General features: G+C 53.7%; 1 protein-coding gene across 1 annotated transcript; it reads left to right on the forward strand.

The window, feature by feature from the left end:
• The first annotated feature begins 15,832 nt into the window (after positions 1–15,832).
• On the forward strand, positions 15,833–21,430 carry Inhbb (inhibin subunit beta B). The gene is made up of 2 exons (XM_057770856.1): positions 15,833–16,308; positions 18,824–21,430. The coding sequence occupies exons 1-2, from the start codon at positions 15,849–15,851 to the stop codon at positions 19,597–19,599; spliced, it is 1,236 nt and encodes a 411-aa protein (XP_057626839.1). The 5' UTR covers positions 15,833–15,848; the 3' UTR covers positions 19,600–21,430.
• The last annotated feature ends 3,341 nt before the right edge of the window (positions 21,431–24,771 follow it).

A 24,771-nucleotide genomic window follows, 5' to 3' on the forward strand; every position in this document is an offset into this window, starting at 1 on the left:
CCTGCATTGCTGTTGAACTCCACTGTGCCGTACCACACCATACCTATCCCTCTGTATTGCTTTGTGCCAGTATTAGGGGAACTCTTTCCCTGGGGAGTCACAAGCCAGTTCTTCCTCCTTAGAGGGTTCTAAAGAACAGACCGAAGTATGATTCCACCAAAGTCGAACCTGAGGAACTAAGTTGAATGGGCTGCCCCATAGAATAGCCACACCTCTGAAAAGTGCCCCCAGTGTGGCTGGCAACTTCCCTATAGCTGCATAGGTGAAGTTCTTCCCCTTCTGTTAATCCTTCATCCTCTCTACTTAGCACCTCTGGGACCAGGAGGCCATGTGCCATTAGGGCAGAATCACATCCAGCTGGCCAGGAGGCTCAGGAAGGAGTAGCTAGAATCTTTGGTGAGGGACCAATGGCCATCCCTACCCCTTCTTCTATGAGGGAACATCAGCTGCCAATGCCCGATCTCAGGGGTTGCAAACAGTCACGGTTGCTACAGCGGAGATGACAGCAGAGTACTCTACAGCAACCAGCCAGCCTGCGGATGTCATGTGACCACAGAGACGTGCAGGTGTAGGGAAAGCACTGGCTTTGTCTCCATGAAGCAAGACCTTCTCCAGTGCAGAAGAACTGGTCAGCCAGCAGCTGGCAGGCCCCATCCAGTTGCTGTGTGGACACTCCTCCGTGGGTGGGGTCCAAGAAGACAACACCAGTTTTTAAACTCATTTGCCAAGCCCACTGGACATGGCCACCTAGAGCACATACATGAAGACATAAATATGGACATCAGCATTATTGAAACTTAAGTCTTACACAAGACTGTGTGCCCTTTAAATTATTTTCTATTCCATTATGTTTTACTGAATTAAAAAAGTGAATATCCTGAGCCAAGAAATTCAGACTCAAAAGCAAGATTTTTTTTAAGACTTATTTATTTTATGTGCATTGGTATTTCATCTGCAAATATATCTTTGTGAGGGAGTCAGATAACCTGTAACTGGAGTCACAGACAGTTGTGGGCTGCCGTGTGGGTGCTGGGAAATGAACCCAAGTCCTCTGGAAGAGCAGCCAGTGTTCTTAACTACTGCTGAACCATCTCTCCAGCCCCACAAAAGCCAGTCATATCTGATAACCTGCAGTGTGGGAAATCTTGCTGTGGACAGCTAGCAAAACCAACTCTAGGACACAAGCTTGCTCCACTGACCAAGCACTCACTAGGTCCTGTGTTCCAGCTGCAGTACCATTAAGTCAGTCCCAGTGGTACGTGCCCATAACCCCAGCACACAAGCAGAAGTAAGATGATGAAGGTTATGCTAGGCTAGATAGATAATTTGGGGCCAGCCTGGTCTATGTGAGACCCTGTTTCAAAAACAACAGCAACAACAACACCACCAACAACAAAATAAAATGAACTGGGAAGCTGGCTCAGAAGTTAAAAGAGGTTGCTATGCAATCAAGAGGACCAGACTTTGATCAGGACACACATAACAAACAGTGTGTCTCACCCTTGCCTGGAGCACCACAGGGAGCGGGGAGAGCAGAAACAGGAGTACTGGAGTAGTGATGAGGCGAGCGGGCTGCGTTCCTGCTGCCTGGCTCCTGGCTGCCTGGCTAGCTTATGCCCCGAAATAACAACACACAAATTGTATTCTTTTAAACACTGCCTCGCCCATTAGCTCTTGCCTCTTACTGGCTAACTCTCACATCTTGCTTAACCCATTTCTAATAATCTGTGTAGCACCATGAGGTGGTGGCTTACAGGGAAGATTCAGCATGTTTGACCTGGTGGCTGGCTCCATAGTGTCTGAACTCACTTCCCTTCTTCCCAGCATTCTGTTCTGTCTACTCCACCCATCTAATTTTCTGCCCTATCAAAAGCCAAGGCAGCTTCTTTATTAACCAATGAAATTAACACATAGACAAAAGACCCACCTACATCATACTGGAGCTTGCTGGCTTCCAGCCTACCTGCAAAAACTGGAACTCCAGGTTTAAGGAAAGACCCTGACTCAGTGGAATAGGTGGAGAACGGTAATGACAGAGGGCACTGGTGCCCTCTTTTGGCCTCTGAGTGTACATACACTCTTTACACGAGTGCATACGCACACATACACATGCACATACATACACACTAAATAAGTAAGTAAATAAATAGTCATCTTTGCAAAAATGATGCCTAGGAGCAAGTGACTGCACTCTTCCTGAGGGGCTCAGCATACTGTGCTCTCTACTCTTGACTGTGTTGAGGGATTCCAACAAAGGACCTATGCCTCAATGATTCCAGCCTTCCCCCTTTTCCTCCTCTTATACCAAGGAATGGGACACCAGGTTCCCCAAGCAGTAGCGTGTGACAGACTCAGAGGTGCGGGTACCCACCCATGAGTACCTCCTGACACCATTCAGGAGTGAGAGTCAGGACCCTGCTCAGACACAGGGTCTGCGTCCTTCACCATGACAGGCAGCAGCCCTGGCTGGCAACTGGGTGATGTGCTCATGTGCTTCTGGCACAGGAACTTCTTTCAGGAGGCACTTGGCTCTAAAGGGGCTCCACAAGCCCAGAGAGCCACCGCTTAGAACCCGCAGAACCACCACCGAACAGTCATCTTCTCCTTACCATCTTGGGGAATCTTGCCGAGCAGGAGTGGAGCAGCTTTTTGGGGATGCCTGGGGTACTCGAGGTTGACAATGGGGGAACCTCCTTTGGACACACATCCTGCCGAGCTCTGACCCTGGGTGGGAGTCTCCTGGTGGAACCACATGTTCCCTCATAACACTCCTTTCCACATGCAGGGGAGACATCACCTCTGCGGCCCACAGAGGGCAAGGCCTTGGCTTCTTCTGCAGTCCACTGTCCAGCCTTTGGCCCTGGCCCCGACTGCCTCTCAACACCCTGTTTTGGCTACTCTCCTTCCCTGTTGGCACTCCCACCTCTGTAGGCTCAAGTACCCAGGGCTCAGGCTTGGCCCTCCTCTTCCCTCATCCACATCCTGCTGGTGAACTCATCTTGCCCCCGGCTTTTAAGACCATTCTAGATGCTGGCAGCTCCCACATTTGTTAACCCTCTGTCCCGAACCACAAACCTCAGCATCTGCTTCCTTGTTCTGTGGCCTGTATAGAGTCTAATGGGCTGCCAAATTCAGCCAATCTACTTGAACTTCCATTGCGCCCCTGCCCCGCCCCAGCTTCCTCAGAGACATGACATCGGGCTGTGGTCTTAATCATATTCTCAGTCCTTTCTTTTCCTTTCCCTCTTAAAAACAAACAAACAAACAAACAAACAACGCCCCCCCCCCCGGAAAAAAAACCTTTTAAAATTATATTTTGCCAGGCACAGTGGCACTCACCTTTAATCCCAGCCCTTGGGGGACAGAAGCTGGAAGAACTCTGTGAGTTCAAGCCAGCCAGGGATTATATAGTGAGACACAGAAAAAATTACATTTAAGGAATTTATTTTGGCTGGGTGGTGGTGGCAGCACACACCTTTAATCCCAGCACTCAGGAGGCAAAGGCAGGCAGATCTCAGTGAGTTTGAGGCCAGCCTGGTCTAGAGAATGTGTTCAGGACAGCCAGAACTATTACACAGAGAAACCCTGTCTCGACAAACCAAAAAAGGAAAATTTGTGTGTGTGTGTGTGTGTGAGAGTGCTGCAGTGTGCCTGTGGAGGTCAGAGGACAGCTATGAGTCAGTTCTCTCCTCCCACTACGTGGGACCTACAGCTCAAACTCAGACCGTCAGACTCGGCAGCAAAGCCCCTTGCCCACTGAGCGGTCTCAGGTATTCTCCCCTCTTTTGAGGCTCGGTTTCTAGCCCAGGCTGGCCTTGAAAACTCTGTGTAGCCGAGGGTGGTGACCTTGAATGTCCGCTCCTCCTGCCTTTACTTCCCTGAGTACTGGGATTACAGGTGTTGAGCCCCACACACTTACGTGGGGCTGGGAATCTGGCACCCAGGATTTCCTGGCAGCCCAGCTATTGAGATGTGTGGTGTGTGTGCTGTGGCCCCACGCAGAGCTCAAAGGACAACTCTGTGAAGCTGGCCCTCTCTTTCGACCATTACGTGGGTTCTGGATTCACTCTGGGTCTCCAGGCTTGCTTGGCAAGCCCCCTGCCCACTGAGGCATCTTGCCACCTCTAGCTCCTTTTGTTTCTTCTTGCTTTTAGCCAGGGTCTCACGGCATAGCTTATGCTGGCCTGGAACTTGAGGTTCTCGACCTTGACCCTCCCAAATGCTGAGGGTACAGGTGTTCCACCATGCCCAGCGGATCCACCTGCTTTCTCTGAGCCCTTTATACCCACAAATAATCCAGCACCAAGTCCCAGCAGCACAGCCCCAAGCAGGGGCCAAATCCAGTTCCTTCTCATCGGAGCTCTGGCCGAACCCCCTTGTCTCTCAGCGGATTGTTGCAACAGCCTCTAGCTCAGCACCCTCTCTCCCTCCTTCCCCGCCTCAGCCAGAGTGATCTAATTGGACAAATCAAAGGTGTCAAACACCTTCCCATTACCCATAGAACGAAACTCGGGCTCTTTTCCATGTTTTGTGCCCACTCTGCTTTTTTTTTTTTTTTAATTACAAACTTTTTGTTGTTTGTGTGTGGGGGTGAGGGTGAGCGAATGGCATGGCATGTGTTTGGAGGTCAGAAGGCAACTGCTCGGAAGTTGGACCTCTTTCTCTATCCCGTGGTCCCAGGGCATTGAACTCAGGTTGTCCGGCTTGGTGGCAAGCACCTTTGCCCACTGAACCATCTCACAGGCCCTCGTTCAGTCTGATTTTCCTCGTTTCCCTGGAAACAGCGTAGTCTCCAGCTAAATATCTCTGTGCATCCCGAGCTGGACTTCTAGTTTGTCCTTTTCCGGGCTCTGTCTCAGCCAGGAGGATGCAAAGTTTTGTTCTGTCTTGTCTTCTCTGCTTCTGCTGCTTGAGACAGAGACGTGGTTGGCCTTGCCCCAGCAACTGTCTTGTGATTGCGAGACAACAGCAGCGGTAAAAAGGAAGAAGGGACATGGGTCTCAGATGGCAGTGCGAGCATTTTGCCCACCTCACAATTCCAGACCCTGACCTTTCACAGAGGAAGGCAAGTGTGTAGTCCTGAGGTGTAGAAATCTGCCAAGGCCATTAGCGTGCCACATCTATCCCAAGCCTCCACCAACCCCATCAGGAGGGAATTAAAGATCCTCATTGCTATTTGTGTGGGGCCCTGGGGTTCCTTCAGATACTCTGATGTGCTGCGCTTGGGTGCTGGAGACCTACTCCTGGGGCTTTTTGGTTATGTCACCTGCCTTTCGTCATTTTCCATCTACCTTCCTGTCAAGTCCCAATTCCCTGTCCCTCCTGCTCCCTAACAGGGTACTTCCCTCCTCACCCTCTACTTGAAGTCTTCTTGAAGTGTTTAAAGCCAGACTTAGGCTGGCTGGAGTGGAAAATTCCAAATGGCAAGAGTAAGTACCCGAGGGAGCAGAGCCAGCGGCCCAGGCGGCCCCGAGAAGTCGCTATGACCCTACTCTGCCCTTTAGAAGTGTGCTGTCTGCGAGACCCGGCCAGACGTCCCTCCTGACCCTGACTGGCTGGGTTCTACCTCCTCCAGGGTCACTCCAACCCCTCAGTGTGCTCAGGAATCTCTTACCACAGCCCAGTTCCCTCTCTTTCACCCTCTGTACACCCCACAGTACCAAGACCACTCCCATGTCTGGACCTTCAGAGTGGCCTAGCGCTTGTTGCCTGCCTGGTGCCTGTGTTTAGGGCAGGACAGGACTATGGCCTCTCACTATCGTGCATGGCACTCAGCACCCAGCAGCCAGGCCCTTCACAAAGTATATAATGAGCCAGAGAATATGGTTTGGAGCTGGGTCTGTGATCCCAATGCCCAGGAAGCTGAGACAGGGGGATCGTGTGTTCAAGTCCAGTTTGGGCTATTTGAGGAGAGTCTGTGTCAAGCAAGCAAGCAAACAAACAAGGTTGGGGGCTGGGTATGTAACTCAGGGAGCCAAACTCTTGCCTGGAAATCACAGAGACCTAAGCTTGATCCTCCGAATCTGTGTGAGAAAAGCTGGGCATTGCAGTAGAGCAAGGAGCCTTGGAGCTTACTGACCAGACAGCCCAGTCTAGCAGGCAAGTTCCTGGCCACTAGGAGACACTGTCTCAAAAAGCAAATGGATGATACTTGACAAATGCCACCGGAAGTTGACGTCTGGGCTTTATGCATCCATGCATACCTGTGCACACTAAATAAAGGCGGACTGTGAGGAAGACAGATGGAGTGAGCTGAGCCACACTGAGGGCCCAGAAGCCAGGCCACATCCTCATGGAGGAGACAGTGAGCGATCGCCAGTACGTATGTCTGAGTAGATCCGGATTTAATCACCAATTGGCTCCTGAGCACCAGTCTCCAAAAACATGTTATGCACCCATGGGAATAGGACTGGATGGTAACCCAAGGGCTGCTGTCTTTGTGTCATTGAAACAATGTAGCTGAAGCAACTGAGGGCCTTGGATCTGATGAAAACCAATGCCTGGTGGGCCCTTGTGTTTATACCGAGGGCAATTCTTTACTTTCAAGCCGGCAGAAGCTGTGTGAGAAGGCTTCGGCCAGCTAGGAGAGACAAGAGTAAAATCTGCACTTAACATTCTGTACTTTTTAAAGACACCGTCTCATGTAGCCCAGGCTGGCCTCCAACTCACCGTATAGTCAAGGATAACCATGAACTCCTTACCTGCCTGCCTTTACTTCCCAAGTGCTGTGATTATAGGCATATACGGCCATGGCTGCTTTGTTTTGTACTGAGGACCCCGTGCCTGCTGAGCAAACATTCTACCCCCGAACCACATCGTCAACCTATTGTGTGTCTCACTCTTTATCTTACTGTACATCTGGTCCTTGACTCCTCTTCTTCCCTCCCACCTCTCCATCTTCTGGACAGGGATATAAAGGCAAGACCTCAAATCCTGGGCATTTGTGAGGAACCTCTGAGCAGACAGGACTGCTAATAGGGACCTGTTAGCCAGGGGCTCATCGAGGATGCCAGGAGCCTGAGCTCTGCCTACACTTTTTGTTTTTTTAAAGATTTTTATTTATTATGTATATAGGTTTCTTCCTTCATGTATTCTGCAGTACAGAAGAGGACACCAGATCTTATTACAGATGGTTGTGAGCCACCATGTGGTTGCCGGGAATTAAACTCAGGACCCCTGGAAGAGCAGCCAGTGCTCTATTCCTCTGAGCCATCTCTCCAGCCACCCTGCCTACACTTTTTAAGTCAATTTATTAATTGTTTTGAAAATGTATTTTATGTGTATGGGTATTTTGCTTGCATGTATGTCTGTGCGTCGTGTGGGTGCCTGGTGCAACCAAAGCCAGAAGAGGGCACCAGATCCCCTGGAACTAGAGTTAGAGATGGTTGTGAGCGGCCATGTGGGTGCTGGGAACAGACGCCAGACTCTCTGAAGGAACAGCCAGTGCTCTTACCCATCACACCACCTCTCCAGGATGATATTCAATTATTTACTTTTGAGATACAATTTCATTCTGTAGGCCAGGCTGGCCTAGAACTCAGGGAGACCCGCCTGCCACTGCCTCATAAGTGCTGGGAAGAAAAGAATGCACGGCCACAGCTAAACTCAGCACTTCAAAAGATTTAAGACTGCCGGGCCGTGGTGGCGCACGCCTTTAATCCCAGCACTCGGGAGGCAGAGGCAGGCGGATCTCTGTGAGTTCGAGACCAGCCTGGTCTACAAGAGCTAGTTCCAGGACAGGCTCCAAAACCACAGAGAAACCCTGTCTTGAAAATCAAAAAAAAAAAAAAAAGATTTAAAATTGTGTCTATTCATTCATTCATGTATTTGTGTGTGTGTGTGTGTGTCTGCAGAGAACTATTTGTGAAAGTCAGCTCTCTCCTTCCACTGTGTGGGTTCCAGGGGTTGAACTCAGGTCTCTAGACGCATCTTTATAAGCTGAGCCATCTCAACTGCCCTGGCCAAACTTATTTCACTCTGAGGATCTTTTACCAGTGTAGATAGCAAGCACAAAATACATGTTCATCCTCAATAGCCCAGAACTGAAATACTGTATTCTCCTTACCAAGGAAGAAACGTCTGAATAGATATAAATACATTTAATCATCAAGGAAAAGCTGGTTCTTCAAGCTTCCATCTTTCTCCTCTCTAAACCAGAATCTGATACGTGGAGAGGAAGAGGCACACAGAGAATTATATGCCCTAGGCTAGAGGAGCGTTTGGAGTTCCTTTGTTCTGGACTCTGAGCCTGAGGGCGAGGAAGAGGTGGATGGGAGAAGGAGATGCCTGTCTGGAGTAAAAGCCCCCAAGGGAGAGGAACTAAAACTAACACAGTTCTAGGTACCAATAGGAGGCTGGGCTGGGGAAGATGAAGCTTGTGTCAACTGTAATAGAATGACTGGATTGCAGGTACACACACACACACACCACCCCCACACACAATCTTGGGGCTCATTTGCAAATATAACTGAGAACCAAGTACAGTGCTTGGCCACAAAATCCTATAGGGTGTAGAACTCAAGGCCCTTAGCTAGAAGGTGGGCTTGGCAGAGTTGGGCTCAGGGACCCAGATTCACCTTCCAATGCTGGCAGAGAGGCCACTGCTGTTATAAAGTGACATCAGACCACACCATACTAGGACAGCTCTGCATGCTGGCCCAGGGCACAGGAGATGGACAGTTTGGCCCTGGGGTGGGAATGGAAGTATCAGGGATGGAGAGTCACACAATGCTGGATTCTTAGCCACTGCTTATCTCATGCTCCCTCCCTCCTCCCTCCTTTGTGTGTGCATGTGTGTAAATGTACAAGTACATATTCTCCTGTGTGTGTAAGCATAGAGCTTGAAGCCTGACTTTTGTGTCTTCTTCTGTTGCTGTCTTTTGAGGCAGAGACTCTCACTGAAGCTAGAACCTGCGTTTTCAGCTAGACTGGCAGGCTAGCAAGCCTCCAGGAGTTTCCAGTCTCTACCCTCCTCCTCACACTAAAAATGAGGTTATAAGAGTGTGGTCATGTTCAGCTTTGTATGTGGGTGCTGGGATTTGAACTCAGGTCCTCATGCTTGTGCAGCAAGTGCTTGTGCCCACTGAGCCATCTCGGGCACCTCTTCCTTACTTGTTTGTTTATAATGACAGGGTATCATGTCACTATAGGTTGGACACGAACTCCCTCTGTAGCTGAGGGTAGTCTTGAATGTCTAATCCTCCTGTCTCTAACCATTTGAGTGCTGTGGTTACAAGCATGTACCACCATACCTGGCCTGGCTAGTTCATAATATTTATTGAATGAACAGAAACAAACTCAATGCTAGAAATCGTTTGTGATTAGCAATTTGAAGTGGGCCACTAACCAACTGCTGAATTTAGCACCTCTTTTTTTTTTTTTTAAAAGAATTATATTAACTTGGACAGCCATCCCCAGGGGCCTGCTGTTGAAATATTTCCTGAGTGTTCAAAGCATGTTAAATCCTATTTGTACCCAACCTAGTGCCGTTAGGGAAAGCCAAGGAGTGTTCTCTCTAAGCCAACTCCTTCCCAGTTCTGGCCTCTCTGAACATGGCCTAGCACTGTGCTTCATAATAGCAAATGGTGGGGCCCTGGTTCAGGAGCAGAGAAGAAAGCTCAAAAGTGACATTACAGAGGACAAGTGTTAAAAAGCCTGTCTAGTCAGGTGTGCTGGCAAACAGCTGAGTCAGAGCTCTCAGGAGGCCGAGGCAGGCAGATCTCTGCGAGTCTGAGACCTGCCTGGTCTGGTAGTTCCAGGCCAGCTCTCACTATATGTGAGACAGTGAGACTCTGTCTTGAAAATGCTGTCAAGGCAGAGCGGTGGAAACAGCTCAGTAGAGTACTCCATGATAGTGCAGGAAGCCTTAGGTTTGGGCCCTAGCATCACACACACTAGGAATGGTGGTGCATTCCTGTATCCCCAGCACTTGAGATAGGAAAGCAGAAAGATCAAAGGTTCAAAGTCATCTGCAGCCACTTTTTGAATTCAAGGCCAGCCTGGGCTATCTGACAAATCAACAAATTCCTCCGGAGGCAGCAGAATGAGGTGACTGTGTGAAGTGCCTCCTACGCTTGTACGCTGAGGAGGGACTGGAGCAGACCTGTGGCAGTCTTCTGAGGGAACGGGAGCCCAGGGCATGCATAGGAGGATGTTAACCAAGCCCACGTGGGCCCCCGCAACCCTTAAGGTAAAATGAAGCATTGACTAGGACAGGCTCTGAGGTGGGCACTGGGGAATTCCGAGCAGAGAGTGCAGAGCGTCCAGTTCTTTTGTGTGTGTCACTAGACCAGAAGAAGCAGGCCACCGGGACCTTGGAAGATGTGAGTTACCCATCTGCTCTAGTGAGAACATAGGTGGTAGTCTGAGGTGTCTGGGCTTGAAATATTTTAAAAGCATTTTTTTTTTTTTTACGTTTTGAGATTATTTTAATTTGTGTGTGTGTGTGTACGCTGTTGGGGGAGGTTACCCAAGGAGGTCAGAAGAGAGCCTCGGCTCTCCTGAAGCTGGAGATGCAGGCAGTTGTGAACAGTATCCTTTCCATTCCAGGGTGCTGGGAAAGAAAAGGAAGAGCCACCGCCATTAGCCACTGAGCCAGATCCCCCACCTCTCACAATGGCTGCTAAAGCAAGTCCGGAGGCTCTCTTTCCCTGAGGCTGGAGAGTAGCGCACTCAGCCTGTATCTTGGGTTCACAGATTTTCCAGCGTGAGGACCTGAGTCTAGATATCCAGACCCCATAGGAAAGAGCAGCAGAAAGGGCAGTAGATACAGGCAGATCCCTGGAAGCTTAGGGCCCAGTTAGTCTGGCTTACTTGGTGATGCTGCCGGCCAATCAGAGACCTTATCACAAACAAAAGGTGGAAAGTACCTAAGGAATGAATGACAATCCAGGCTGTCTTCTGACTTACACACTGCCGTGTATGTCTGCTCTTACCAACCAGTACACACACACACACACACACACACACACACACGATAGCCTTGGCTGCTCGCCCCTCGGTGGTCCTGCTACAGCTGTTCCAGGCCTGTGCCCTGGACCAGCATGCAGCCCCTTCTATGCAGCCAGAGCTGTCCTAAAGAAGCATGATGCAGGATGGTGTCGCCTAATAACAACAGGGGCTTCTCTGCCAGTGCTTAGAAAGTGAATGTCAGGCCCCTGAGCCCAGCTCTGCCAAACCCATGCTCTAGCCAAGGGCCTTGTGTTTCCCCCACACCCTGCAGGGGCTGTGTGGCCAAGCACTGCACCAGGGTTCTCAATAATATTTGCAAATGAGCCCTAAGGCTTAGTATGTGTACATGCGTGTGTGTGTGTGTGTGTGTGCATCTATGTATAAGCCCAGAAGCCAATATTGGGTGTCTCCCTTGGGTACTCTCCCCCTCCTCTTCCTGGACAGGACAGCATCTCTCACTGGCCTGGAACTGGTTCAGTAGGCTAGGCTAGCTGGCCACTGTGCTCCAGGGATCCACCTATCTGCCTCCCCAGCTGGGCTTACAAGTTACCTTCTACCACACCCCAGTTTTTGTTTGTTTTGCTTGTTTTTGAGACTGGGTCTAACGTAGCCCCAGCTTGCCTCAAACTCCTTGAAGTGACCTTGAACTTCTGGTCCTTCTGCCTCTACCTCCCTGGGCTGTGATTACAGATGTACACCACTATGCCCGCTTGAAGCATTGCTGGGGTGAAATCCAGGGCTTCCTACAGGCAAGCAAGCGCCCCACCCTCTGAGCGCTGCTTATCCCTAGCCTGTGATTAGCTCTTTGACATGGGTTCTGGCGATCAGAACTCCGGTCCTCATGCATGTACCACAGGCGTTTGCCCTGGTGCTAAGGCTTGCTTTTGTTTGCTTGTTTTGTTTTTTATGGTCCACCTTGTTTCTGGAAAGTTCTGTCAGCCCTAAATTGACACTCCGCATGGGTTATGAAAAATAACAACTCGTATGAGAGAAGATGCTCTGAGCTCCTAGATGACATTTCCTCTACCCTCAGTGTGCCCACATCCAGTGTCACCATGGTTTTTTTTTCTTGCTTTTGTTATTGAGCCTGAGTTCCTTGATAGTGGCAAGAAGCCAGAACCCTATGTGGGGGTGGCCTGGCTGTGCAGCCCTCTTGCAGGGCGTTGGTTCCAGCACCGGTGGGCATTATTGTATTCAAAACTGACAGGCACAGTCACATCCTTGGCCAAGACCGAAGGCTGAGGTCCCCTGCGGAAGAAACGCCATGGCCAGTGCTAAATGAGCAACAGGAACACAGCCCTTTCCCTTCAGAGGGGCCGGGTGCCCCCTCTCTGCCCCCTAAAGTACAAGGTGATCTGGGAGAACTCAATTTACACCCTCGGCTCCCGTGGGCCGGGGGATCAGCGGAGGGCAGGATAATCCCAGCTTCTCCAGCAGATGGTTTCTGCCTATGCTTGACCCAGTTCCCTCCCTGCAGTTGACCAGCAGCCTGGCTGGAAGCGTGGACCCTCCTCCCACCCGGAAGCACGGGGTGGCTTTTGTCTCTTTGGTACCAGGTCAACTGGCAGATTGCTTCAAGGTCCTGAAGGCAAAGAGTTATTCCCCTCCTCTCCTTCCTTTCCCCCAGCCCTGTCCAGGAGGGTAGGCCAGGAGTGTCCTCCAGGCTGGGCGCTGGGGGAGGGGAGGGGGCATTAAACCTTTCATTGGCTTAATGACCTCTCTCCTTCATTCATCAGTCGGTCCTTCATAAGCCCTCCCTGATCATCTGTCAGGTCTGGCACTCGACAGGACCCACGAGGCCTAGCCTCTGTGCTGGAGTTAAGTCAGGCAATGAGGCAGCCAGCCAGGCACTGGGCACCTAATCAGATAAATCACTTCCTCGGGCCACTGAGGTTCAAGGAGGGCTTCACCCGGGAGGAAAGACTGGGCTAAATCTTCAACGCTGAGAACGAATTTGCCAAATGGTGGGTGGTTCTGGTTACAGAGAGAGCCAAAGGGCCAGAGCGTGTGTGATGCTTGGTGAGAAGATGCCCACCAAAACTGAGATGGACCAGGTGGACTCAGGACTACCTTCAAGGATGGCTGTCCCAGGTGCCTGGAATATCTCCTTCCTGCCCCAGGGATCCCTGGGCCCCTGGTAGGACAGCGGGAGAACCAGGATGAGAACAGTAACGAATGGGCCGGGTGAGGGCATAATGGACTTATCTTCAGAATTCTGCTGGACCCCTGCTTCAGACTCAAGAGTTGGCAGTCAGACCCGCCCTAGTTTTGCCCCGCAGACTTCTGGTCTGTTCCTTATACTGGTAGAGAGGGGGCGCTCTGCTCCCAGACTTTTGTGCTTCCGTGGAACTGCAGTTCTGGCTAAGGTCCACAGCGCGTAGGGCTGGCTTGGAAAGTTCGCAAGGGGTGTTGGTGGAACGACTCCCCTCCCCAAGGCCGAGGTCTCTTTAGGCAGGGTCGTCCCGATTCCGAGGAAAACAATTCATACACTTTTACGTCGCAGTCTTGCCTCTGGCTAGGTGAGCCTACTGTGGGTAAGGGTTCTGGAGAGCAAGGGGTCGGTGCGGGGGAGGGGCAGGCAGTGAGTTCTGGTCTCTGGGAACTGTGTCCTGTGGGCATTATTGTCTCAGACCCAGGTAGGGACGGGAGGAGGGACAGAAAGAACGGGCTACACTTGGGGTTCTCTGGTCAGGGCTGGGAATCAGACTTTCATCCACCGCTGGCAGCCAAAAAAGGCACCCCAGAGCCATCTCTTCATACGCTTCTGTGAGGTTGGCTTAGTATGTTTGGATTCCCAAAGAGGCAGTGTGATGCAGGTATCACAGAGCCCCTTTACAGATGAGAAAGAGTCTGGACGCGGAGGGCCATATTTAAAGCCCATAGTGCCTCGACCCCCTCACTAGAATCTGGGTTTGTCTGAAGCCAAGCGTGCCAAGATCGGGATAGGAGAGTGGAGACCCCATCAGCCCTAGAACTCCAGAGGCCTTGGGTCCTCAAAGATGGGATCACGCACAATGTAGGCAGACCCTCTCGCCGACTATGACAGAGCTGGCCCAGCCTCCAGCAGCTGCCGCCTCTCTGCTCTTTCTAGCCCAGGAGGCTAATTCATCGCCCATTGGGACAGCGGCCTGGGACGCTAGAAGAGGGCGCTGCAGCCTGGGAGTGGCATTCACCCGCGCCGCTTCTCTGCTGCATTAGAGCTTGTCCCTACCCCACCCCCAAGCTGGACAACGAAGGATCGCTTCTTGGAGGGTCTGGGGCGCATGCGGCGAGTGAGGATAGCCTGTACTGGTCGTGAAGGGCGACAGCTTGGGACAGGGGCAAAGCCAGCATGGCCCTGAATAGGGCGCGTCCAGACGCGCCCGGATCCTACTTCTGGAGTGTGTCGGTGCCATTTATCCATCGTCCCATGGGGCGAGGGTCTGGGGCTCTCACGTGGTGGGAAAGTTTCGAGGTAGCAAAAGTGGCCTGGCATCGCGGGGCGGGGTGGGGGGGGAGGAGAGGCTCTCCTCGCCCTTCCTTGCCAAGGCAGAAAGAGAAAGAGCAAGAGCGGAGGGAAGAGGGGGTGGGAGGAGGATCAGGCAGCACCGACCTGCAGAATCCGCCTCCCCCTCCGCCCCCGGGAAGCCCAAGCAGGGAGGCGCGGACCGTCTCCTCCCGCACAGCCCGGACGACACTCCCCCCTTCTTTTTTTTTTTTTTCCTGCCAACGTCTATCTTAACGCGCGCGCACATACGGAGATTGTGCGGCTTTTTTACCCCTCGGGGGAAAAAAGAACAGGGAGTGGAAAGGAAGAGAAGGCGAAGCGAAGAACTCCTCCTTGGGCGCGCTCTGCACTCCGAGCCACGGCTGGGCGCGGGGACGCTGCTGCCACAGTCACAGCCACCGCCGCCTCGCTCTCTCCCCGGCCTTGCGGCGTGTGCCAGTAGGAGCGCGAACCAGGGCACTCGATCCCGGGGACACAGAGAGACTTTTGGCCGCCAGTGCCGCGGCAGGCAGAAGAGACAGCAGCGAGAAGGGCCCTGCCACCGCCTTTCCCTCTCCGCCGCCCCGGCCGGCCCGCGCAGGCAGCCAGGCGCTGGGAAGCAAGGAGGAGCAGAGGCCCCGGAGAAGCGCGCCGCGGCTCACCCGCCGGTGGATGCAGCGCCCGGGGGAGCCTAGAGACAACTTTGCCGGGTGACGCGCCGGGAGGACTGCAGGGCCCGCGGCCCAGGAGGGCTCGGTGCCTCCTGTAAGAGGGGCCCGCGCGGCGGCGCTCCCCCGCACCGCGCTCGCTCCTCCCGCCGGCCCAGAGCAGGGGGGACAACCTGCCCATCATCGCCGCCGCCTAGGGCGGCCCTGTCCTCGCTCCGAGTAGCGACAGGGCGAGGCGCTCAGGTGCGGCCGCGGGGCCCCAGCCGCAGCGCTCTCCGCAGCGCCGCGCCCGGGGGCTCTGGCACCTTCGCTTCGGTCTCCAGAGCGAGTTGCGCCCACTGGTTCTTCTCTCCACCTTTCCAGCCCAGGCGAGCCAAGCCACCGCGCCAACGCCACTGCTGCCGCTCACCGCTTTCGCTTCACCCGATTGGGGGGCTGCGGTGGCCCTCGACGCGGAGAGGATGGGCAGGCTGCAGATGCCTAGGCGCCCCGAGACGCCCGCGCGCCAGTGACCCGGTGGTCCCCCTCCCACCAAAGCCCGCGCGCCCCTCTGGTCCCCGCGGCGCCCCTTCTCGGCCGCGCGGGAACCCCCGCGGCCCGGCCGGCCCCCTCCCCCTGCGAGCCGGCGGCGGCGCTCCCGGCAGGCGGGCGGGCGGAGGCCCGGGCGGGGGCGGGGCGGGGCGGTGCGCCCGGAGCCCGGAGCCCGGCCCTGAGCTCGCTTCGCCTCGCCTCGCGGCGGGCGCCCTCGTCGCCAGCGGCGCACCATGGACGGGCTGCCCGGTCGGGCGTTGGGGGCCGCCTGCCTTCTGCTCTTGGCGGCCAGCTGGTTGGGACCCGAGGCCTGGGGCTCCCCCACACCCCCGCCGTCGCCCGCCGCACCGCCCCCGCCCCCGCCACCCGGAGCTCCGGGTGCCTCGCAGGACACCTGTACGTCGTGCGGCGGCGGCGGCGGCGGCTTCCGGCGACCGGAGGAGCTGGGCCGGGTGGACGGTGACTTCCTGGAGGCGGTGAAGAGACACATCTTGAGCCGCCTGCAGTTGCGGGGCCGGCCCAACATCACGCACGCTGTGCCCAAGGCCGCCATGGTCACGGCCTTGCGCAAGCTGCACGCGGGCAAGGTGCGCGAGGACGGCCGCGTGGAGATCCCGCACCTCGACGGCCACGCCAGCCCGGGCGCCGACGGCCAAGAGCGCGTCTCCGAGATCATCAGCTTTGCGGAGACAGGTGGGTTTGGCCTTGGGGAAGCCAGCGGCGGCCGCGAACCCTCCCTTCTTTTCCCTCTTTTAGGACGCTCCTGCTGCCTTCGCCACCTCTGCTGCCTGCACGCCCCTTTAGGCTCCGGGCTGGGCCGTTCTGCGGTGGCCTTGGGCTTGTCTCAGGGTGGCGGACCCCTCCTACCATCCGCACCCAGATCCCTGACCCCTTTGCTGCTTCTCTTTACCTGAAACAACTGGAAAACACCCTGCCCTTCATCCCTGCTTACAGGAATTGGGCGCCAGCGCCTCTGGGCGCGCGTCCCCCTCCCGGCAGATGCGCGCAGCCCTGGCTCTGCGGGCACTTGCTTGGTGATTGCTTAATGTTTTTGTTTCCCACGATCTGAGTGTAGGCTTAGCAGTGTAGATGGAGATGTGTGTGCTTGTTGATATACGTGGGCCGGAGAGGAGAGGAGAGGAGAGGAGAGGAGAGGAGAGAGAGAGAGAGAGAGAGAGAGAGAGAGAGAGAGAGAGAGAGAGAGAGAGAGAGAGCCAGAGAGAGAGAGAGAGAGAGAGCCAGAGAGAGAGCCAGAGAGCCTGCATGAGAGGCCCCTGGGGCCGCTTCCATCGCCTGGCGGCATGGGCTTGCCAGGATTGCTGAAGCATCGGTGGGGAGAGCTAGGCAACCTCCCTTCCGATTGTGTGGGCACCAGAGTCCGCAGAAGGCAGCTTCTCAACAGGTCCATCATTTACGCAAAGACACGGCTCAGGAACAGCCCCATGCCTTAAAGCTTGCCTGGCAGCCGCGGCAGCCCTCTCTAGTCCCGGAGAGAGCAGCAGAGTTTGTAGTTAACAAAGAGTGGGATTCCTTTCTGCAATGTCCTCCTTGGCCCCGCGTTGCAAATCTCTGTCCACTCTCTAAATATAAAAATCAGAGAAAGAGAGAGGGAAAGGAAAAAATATCTTCAGGAAATTTAAAAAGAAGGAAAATTGCCTGGACAGAAACGGTGTAAGTGCTTTAGACATCGCTGTCCTTTTCAGGACTTGAATGAGCCAGGCTGGCTGGCTTTTGTGCCGAAAGCTCAGCCCCATTTGTGCTGAGGGGACTCCAGAGAAGGTCTCAGAGGGGGAAGCCCGATGTAGTCAGGGTGGGGGACAAACAGGGAGCCTGGGAAGAGGAGGGGGGGATCAGCTATGCCTCTGGCTGCAAATGCCCCCCTACTCTCCCAGGCATCAGGGAGACCCTGCCTGTGCCGCTGCCGGGGGATAAAAAGGGATGAAAAGTTTTGCATGGCCGAGTGTGGAGAAAGGCGGAGACAATCAAGGCTGGTTTGTGCTTAGAAAGAAATACATTGCCGTTTTAGCTGTCCGCCAGAGTCAGGGGAAGCTCGACATGCAATTAGAGGGCTTGGATTAAAAGGTGCTTTGGGGCCCAGAGTAGAAATGTGATTCGGGAAGGTCGAGAGGCCTTTTGGTCCCGGTGGCACAAAATGACAGCAGGGGCTGTTATATTTCTGGTCCGATTCACGGAGCCAGCTCTTTGACTTATAAATAACAGATTCAGGTCACAGGCAGCACGGCCAAGACCAGCTTTTAAGGCTGCACTTTCCCCTATTTCAAAGTCAGACGTCAGTGTTATTAGAGGAGCCAGTGAGAACTGAGGAAGGGGCTGGGGGGCGGGGGGCTTAGTGGGAGGTTTGATAGGAACAGCCATGTCTGCAGAGACTGTTAGAGGGAAGGGCTGACTGACGGAACGGACTGCGAGGGGACATCCTCTCTTGCCTGGCATAGCTATTCTTCTGGTTGAACTGCATTATTGAGACAACGAGCAGCCCCCACCCCCCGCCGAGATCTTGCTCTGCCACGCTCTTCCAGCCAGGGTCTCAAAGGATCGAACCTTGAGTTTTCAAGGCTGATCGTCCTGTCCCTTGCAACTCCTTGGAAACAAGGACTACACTTTGCAGCTTAGCGGACATACACGTCTGTGTCAGAAACCCGAGCAGCTTGTGTGTTTCCAGTGGAGGTCCCACTGGGGGCTGGACCAGATCACGCTTAGGTAAACACTGGCGAGAGGCTGAAGGTGGCTCAGCTTGATTTTGCAGTGCCCTTAGTTAACCAGAAAGAAGACCGGGGTGCGGGGGGAGCCTCATTAAAACAACCTACCCCCAAATCCTCTCTTCAATCTTGGTTTTGTTTTCAGAGACCCATAACAACTTGCTAAGATCTTGGGCTCCTGACAAGTTCTGTCGAGCTTTGAGGCCTGACAGTCCCATCTCCAGGGAAGCCTGGCTTGGGAGAGGTGAGGCAGGGTTTTTAATAGGTCTGGACCCTCTGGCTCCACCCTGGTCCTGTTTTCTGAATGGGAAGTGATTCTTCTGCCTCTAGCAGGTTATGGCAGAGGCCCGGGCCCCAGGAATGGTATTTCTGGTCAGTAACACTTTCCAGCTGTGGTGAGTGTTCCTTCCAACATCACACAGCGGAGTCCATTTCCCCATTGCCTTGTGTTCTCATGGAATTAACTTGGCCCGTTCTTCCCGTCTCCACAGATGGCCTCGCCTCCTCCCGGGTCCGCCTGTACTTCTTCGTCTCTAACGAAGGCAACCAGAACCTATTTGTGGTGCAGGCCAGCCTGTGGCTGTACCTGAAACTCCTCCCCTATGTCCTGGAGAAGGGAAGCCGGAGGAAGGTACGGGTCAAGGTGTACTTCCAGGAACAGGGTCACGGTGACAGGTGGAATGTTGTGGAGAAGAAGGTGGACCTAAAGCGTAGCGGCTGGCACACCTTCCCCATCACGGAGGCCATCCAGGCCTTATTTGAACGGGGTGAGAGACGCCTTAACCTGGATGTGCTGTGTGACAGCTGCCAGGAGCTGGCCGTGGTGCCTGTGTTTGTGGACCCCGGTGAGGAGTCACACAGGCCCTTCGTAGTGGTGCAGGCCCGCCTAGGTGACAGCAGACATCGCATCCGCAAGCGGGGCCTAGAATGCGATGGGAGGACCAGCCTCTGCTGCAGGCAACAGTTCTACATCGACTTTCGGCTCATCGGCTGGAACGACTGGATCATTGCACCCACTGGTTACTACGGGAACTACTGTGAGGGCAGCTGCCCGGCCTACCTGGCTGGGGTCCCTGGCTCAGCCTCCTCCTTCCACACTGCTGTGGTGAACCAGTACCGCATGCGTGGCCTGAACCCAGGGCCCGTGAACTCTTGCTGCATCCCCACCAAGCTGAGCTCCATGTCTATGCTCTACTTCGATGACGAGTACAACATCGTCAAGCGGGACGTGCCCAACATGATCGTGGAGGAGTGTGGCTGCGCCTGACCGCGGCGATGGGTGCGGAGCGCAGGCCCGTGGGGGCTTTGAGGGGGCAGGAGAGCTGAGTGTGGTTGTTCCATTGGGCTGCAGAGAGTGCCGGGGTGAGGCCTGAAATAATAATGTTCTCCCGCTTCATAGAAAACCAGTCAGAACCAGAGGGAGAACCCTCCTGTGCCACGAGAGACTCCTAACCGCACACATAGACACGCATAGCTAGACTCATCCTGCCACCCACACAGCAGCCTCCAGGATACCAGCAAACGGATGCGGTGACAAATGGCAGCTTAGCTACCAATGCCTGTCAGTCAGAGAGAATGGGGTGAACGGCTACCATTCCCACCAGCTGGCCGGGCACTCTCAATCGCGCCTTCTGAGCACACATAAAAGCACAAAGACAGAGGACACAGAGAGAGTGAGCCAGAGAGCCACCAGGAGGAAAAGCAGGCTGGGAGCACAGGCGGGTGGAGGGCCGTGTGCCCCTGGCTTGTCCCAGGCTCTTCGCCGCAGCGCCTGGCGCAGTCCTGCCTGCTCACTCTCTGCCTGGCATCCTTCATGCTTTGAGGCCAGCAGAGCTGTGCCACCCTGTTCTTGGAGAGGGCAAATAGCCCAGGAGGGACTCGCCTGTCACAGAGACCATGGAGCAGGGACAGTGACCCTTTTACTGTCTGTCGCTTGGATCCCTGGTGTGACTTGTGTGTATGTGTGTGTGTTTGTCTTCAGGGGTTGGGGTGGGGAGAGGAGAAGGGTCTTAATTTCATGCTTTAAACTCGCCTCCAACAGCTGACAGGTCATTTGTGCCGGTTGCAGAATTGAAAAGAACCTATCAGCTATGACCTTTGAAGTGGATTCTAAATGAGAAGGGAAAAAAAATGTTGCAATCAGTGCCCTTTGCTGGGGTTATCCTCCTAGCGCTGTGGTGGGAGGGACAGGGATGACCACTAGGCAAGGGAAGAGCCCAGAGGGGGCAGCGGTCGAACGGAGGTGGCACGGGGAGTTGGCGAGACGGGAGAGCTTTTAGTTGCTTTGCAGAAGTTGTCCCTGCGGCTGGGCCCTGGCTCCAGGGGTTGTCGTGGACGTGGCTCCTGCCCACTTTACTCGCCCACCTGCCTGCCCCACAAAGCACTTGCGGTCCTGCATGAACGCACATGGCAATAGCACTTGCAGGTCTCCGTGTGTCCAGGAGTGGCCCTGGAGCCAGAGCTGCCGTGGCGGTCCTCGTGGATGTCCAAGTGCCACGTGAACTATGCAATTTAAAGGGTTGACCCACACCAGGCGAAACTGAACTCGTCCGTCTCTTTTATATTTTTATACTTGAAATCCTTTGCTTCTTTTCTAAGCGAATGATTGCTTTCAATGTTTGCACTGATTTAGTTGCATGGTTAGTCAGAAACTGCCATTTGAAAAAAAGTTATTTTTATAGCAGCAGAAAAATGAATACAGTTAAATGTATTATACATAATTTTGGAACCAAAGAGGCCAGCGGATCAGTTTTAATTTTTATTAGACGGTAAGGCCATCTTTTATGAGGTAGATGTTCTAAACGACCCCTTGAGTGGCCTGCCAGCGTTTCAGGGTATAAATGATTCTTTTTTTTTTTTTTTTTTTTATTATTCAGTTGATGTGTCTCTTCTGTTCTTACACACCCAGAAGGTAGCGTAAAAGGAAAGGATGGTAGAATGCAGGTGTGTATCTGTAAGTCCTCATCTTTAGTTTATTTAATAAAGCCCTCCTTAGGTTCTGTTTCATAATAACTTAAAACCAAACAACTTCCCTTCACAGACTGGCTGTCTAAGTATTTTATGTTCATGTACAGTTTAAGAAAATAAAAGATGGAGTGCCATGGGCTTTCTGCCTTGTCTGGTGTCTGGGGCAGTGGGTAGCTGGGAGGAAGGGATTGGTCTAGGCGTCCAGTTCTGATGCCGGCAGTCCCCATGGCATGCTCCCTACACTCTCAGAGCCCTTGCTGACACAAGTCATGCAGAGGCTAGAGAGATGGCAGAGCACCAGCTAAGAGGCAAGGAGCAAATTAACGAACCACCCGTTTGTTTACCGGTCCAGTCCCTAACTAGTTACACTCCGCCAAAGCTGGATCTCTCTGCTTTCAGAAAGTGCTGTGTTACCTGATGCCAGCCCCGATGACCTGACTTCGAGCCCAGGGCCCACATCGTGGAAAGAGGGCCCTGGCTCTGTGAATCGTCCCCTGGTCTCCACACACACGCTGCACACAGCACACATAGCACACACAAACGGGGTGGGAGAATAAGTGAAAAACTGGAACCTGTCCGCTCAGGTTCCAGGCCACAGAGGGAGTGTGCACCCTGGAAGGTGAGTCCCTTCTCCAGCATCCCTGGCCTCTGTGCTCACCCCCTGCTTCTGATGGGTAGGCAGACTGTCAGTATGCTGATCACCCTTTGCCATGGCAGTCAGAACTTTTGCCTTCAGTGGTAGCCTTAGTAATTACAACAAACAGCTCAGCCCCCCCCAGGTGTGACTTAGGGACCTGTTTGGTACTGTCATCTCAGAGACCCTGTATCACACACCTTTGCTTCCCAAAGAGTAGGAGGTGAGCTGAGAGCCAGATCCAGAGGATTGAAGGCTTATAAATTGCCTATATCAGAGCCCTGCAGGCCCTAAGGGCCTTGATTGATTGATGGATGGATTTGGCTAGACTAGCTGGCCAACAAGTCCTGGAGAAGCCTCCTGTCTGCAGTTCCCCTGCACTGGGTTACAGGTACATGCCTGGTTTTACATAGATTCCAGGGACCTACTCAGGTCTTCTTGCTTATGTGACAAGCACATTACTGAGTTAACTTCCTAGCTCTGCTCTGGGATGGTTTTTGCATGTGAAGGAATAAAAATGACCAAAGGGAGAAGGTCGTGTGATGGACCTGGGGCTAGAGGGCCAACAGCCTCTGAGCAGCGCTGTCCCCCACCCTGCCGTGTGTCCCTGTGGGTCTGGGTGGCTTGGCATTCATTTTTCTCTCTCCTGTATGTCAGGTTTGCTTCAAGCTTACTATGTAGCCCAGGATGGCCTGGAGCCCCTGATTCTTCTGCTTCCACATCCCCAGTGCTGGGATTACAGGCATATGCCATCGTGCATAGTTTTTTATGGGGTTCTGGGGATTGAACTGGGGCTTTGTGCATGCCCAGTGAGCCCTTGACCAACAGCTATCAGCTTTTGCCCCATGATTTTGATTTCTCAATCTTCATCTTTCTTCTGCACCCTGATTTTTTCCCAGAAGGTCCTGGCCCAAGGGACCCAGGTTTCCTGCAGATGACCTTGGAGCATCACACTGCCAGGCCCAGAGGCTTTGCCCTTGAACCAGCGCGTCTGGCCGGAACCCCTGGCCTGTGAGAGCCTCCCCTTCCTTGCAGTCTCATGGCTTCTAGGCCCTTACCTCTTACGTTCATCCAGCTCTATCTGGGACCAGCGGGATGGACAGAGTCCGGAGGCGACTATCCCTACCCTCCCAAGTGTCCCCTTCTATCCTCTGAAATGCCCACTATCCACCAGTGGAATTCATGCTCAACTGACCTTCAAATATGCCCTGGATCTTCAGTGACCCCAGGGAGCTCAAGGCCGTGACTTGGAGGACTGTGGGAGAGGAGAAGAGAGGCCCAACCCTACCTCCCCTCTCCCACACAGCCCAGGCAGGCAGGGGAATATCAATGCTAGAGGCCCCCAGGTTGTCCTTGGTTTGTGTTTTCTTCAAGGCCCTCTGGGCTGGTTCAGAATGGGACAGCGAGGGGCCCTGCAGCCCAGCTCATAGGCAGCATGAATCAGGGCTTTGCCCCTGTGACAGTGTGACACCATCACAAAGCTTCCCGCCACAACTCCAGGTGAAGTCCTGGAAGACGGACTTGGGCAGCTTTGGTATGCGGCAAGGCCCCTGGAGCTCAGGCTAGTCCAGGCCGTGCATCCCAGGCTCCATACAGGTCTCTGGCAGGATCACTGCTGGAGGTGTCCATTGACATGCATGGGTCTTGGAAAGTTCTGCCAACCTGGCCATGCTCAAGGGCTGAAACGGGATAGGGGGAAGGAGAACGAGAGTGAGAAGAAGGGAGGGGGTGGGAGGTCACAGACCACCAATCAAGGATGCCGAAGACAGTTTTTCTGAGATAGGGTTTCATTTAGCCCAGGCTGCTCTCAAACTTGCCGCATAGCTGAGGATGACCTTGAACTTACTCCCGGTAACTACCATCTAACTGCTGGAATTACGACAGGCACCATGAGATGTGGGGATCAAACCCAGGATGTCACTCACGCTAAGCCCAGCACTCACTGCTGACTGAGCCATTTCCATTGTCTTTCTCATATGGGTGATGCTTCTGCTTCTGGCCTTGCATTTGGTGACTTGACAATCATTTTTAAAAAAAGTTTGGGCCACTGATGGCAGTTGGGACCTCTACTCAGCCACCCTGCCGCAGCTAGGCAGGCTGGGCTGAATGGACACACACCACTCTGTGACCTAGATAGACGTCTTTAATGTGGCATCTTAGCTTCTCAATGGCCGGTTAGTGCCAAGGCATCATCTTGACCTCTCTGTAACCCAAAGACAGACTACTTCAGAGGTGGAGCTTTGACCTGGTTGTTTATCCACTTAGCAAGCATTTACTGTGTCCCAGCTTTACGTGACATTCATGTATTATCTCAGTTTAGTTCTCACAGTCTGGGTGTGGAAGACAGGATGTTGTCCTTCACCCCATTATATAGAGGGCAACACTGAGGCCAGAGCAAGGATGCCCCTCATTCAAGGTTGCTTAGCTCAAATAGAAGAGCAAGAACTTGCATTTCCAAAGTCTCTTACAGACACAGGGCTACCCAAGAGGGCCGAGGGAGTGGGCAGTTGTTCTGGGGCCCACCAGGGAGAGGCTGGGGTGCAGGGTCTTTGTGTTCATTTGACGTAGTCCATACAGCCTGGACCCTAGCCTAGGCTGTAGTTTAAACTGAAGACTGAGCCATTTCTGTGTACAGCAGTGGGCACAGCCCTGCTCCTTTGCAGGCTAGCTGGGTGACAAGAGGCTGCCAGACCAGGGCGGGATGAGGGTAGGCAAGTTACGGACAGGGTGAAGCTGAGCAGGGCAGGACATCGCTGGCCTAGCTTCTGGCCCTGTAGTGGTGGTGGGGGTAACCAGGACCACTCCAGCGGTAGCCACTGAGAGCTCTGACTCGGCATC

Source organism: Chionomys nivalis, chromosome 5 (assembly GCF_950005125.1).
Source record: "Chionomys nivalis chromosome 5, mChiNiv1.1, whole genome shotgun sequence".
NCBI classification, from domain to species: domain Eukaryota; kingdom Metazoa; phylum Chordata; class Mammalia; order Rodentia; family Cricetidae; genus Chionomys; species Chionomys nivalis.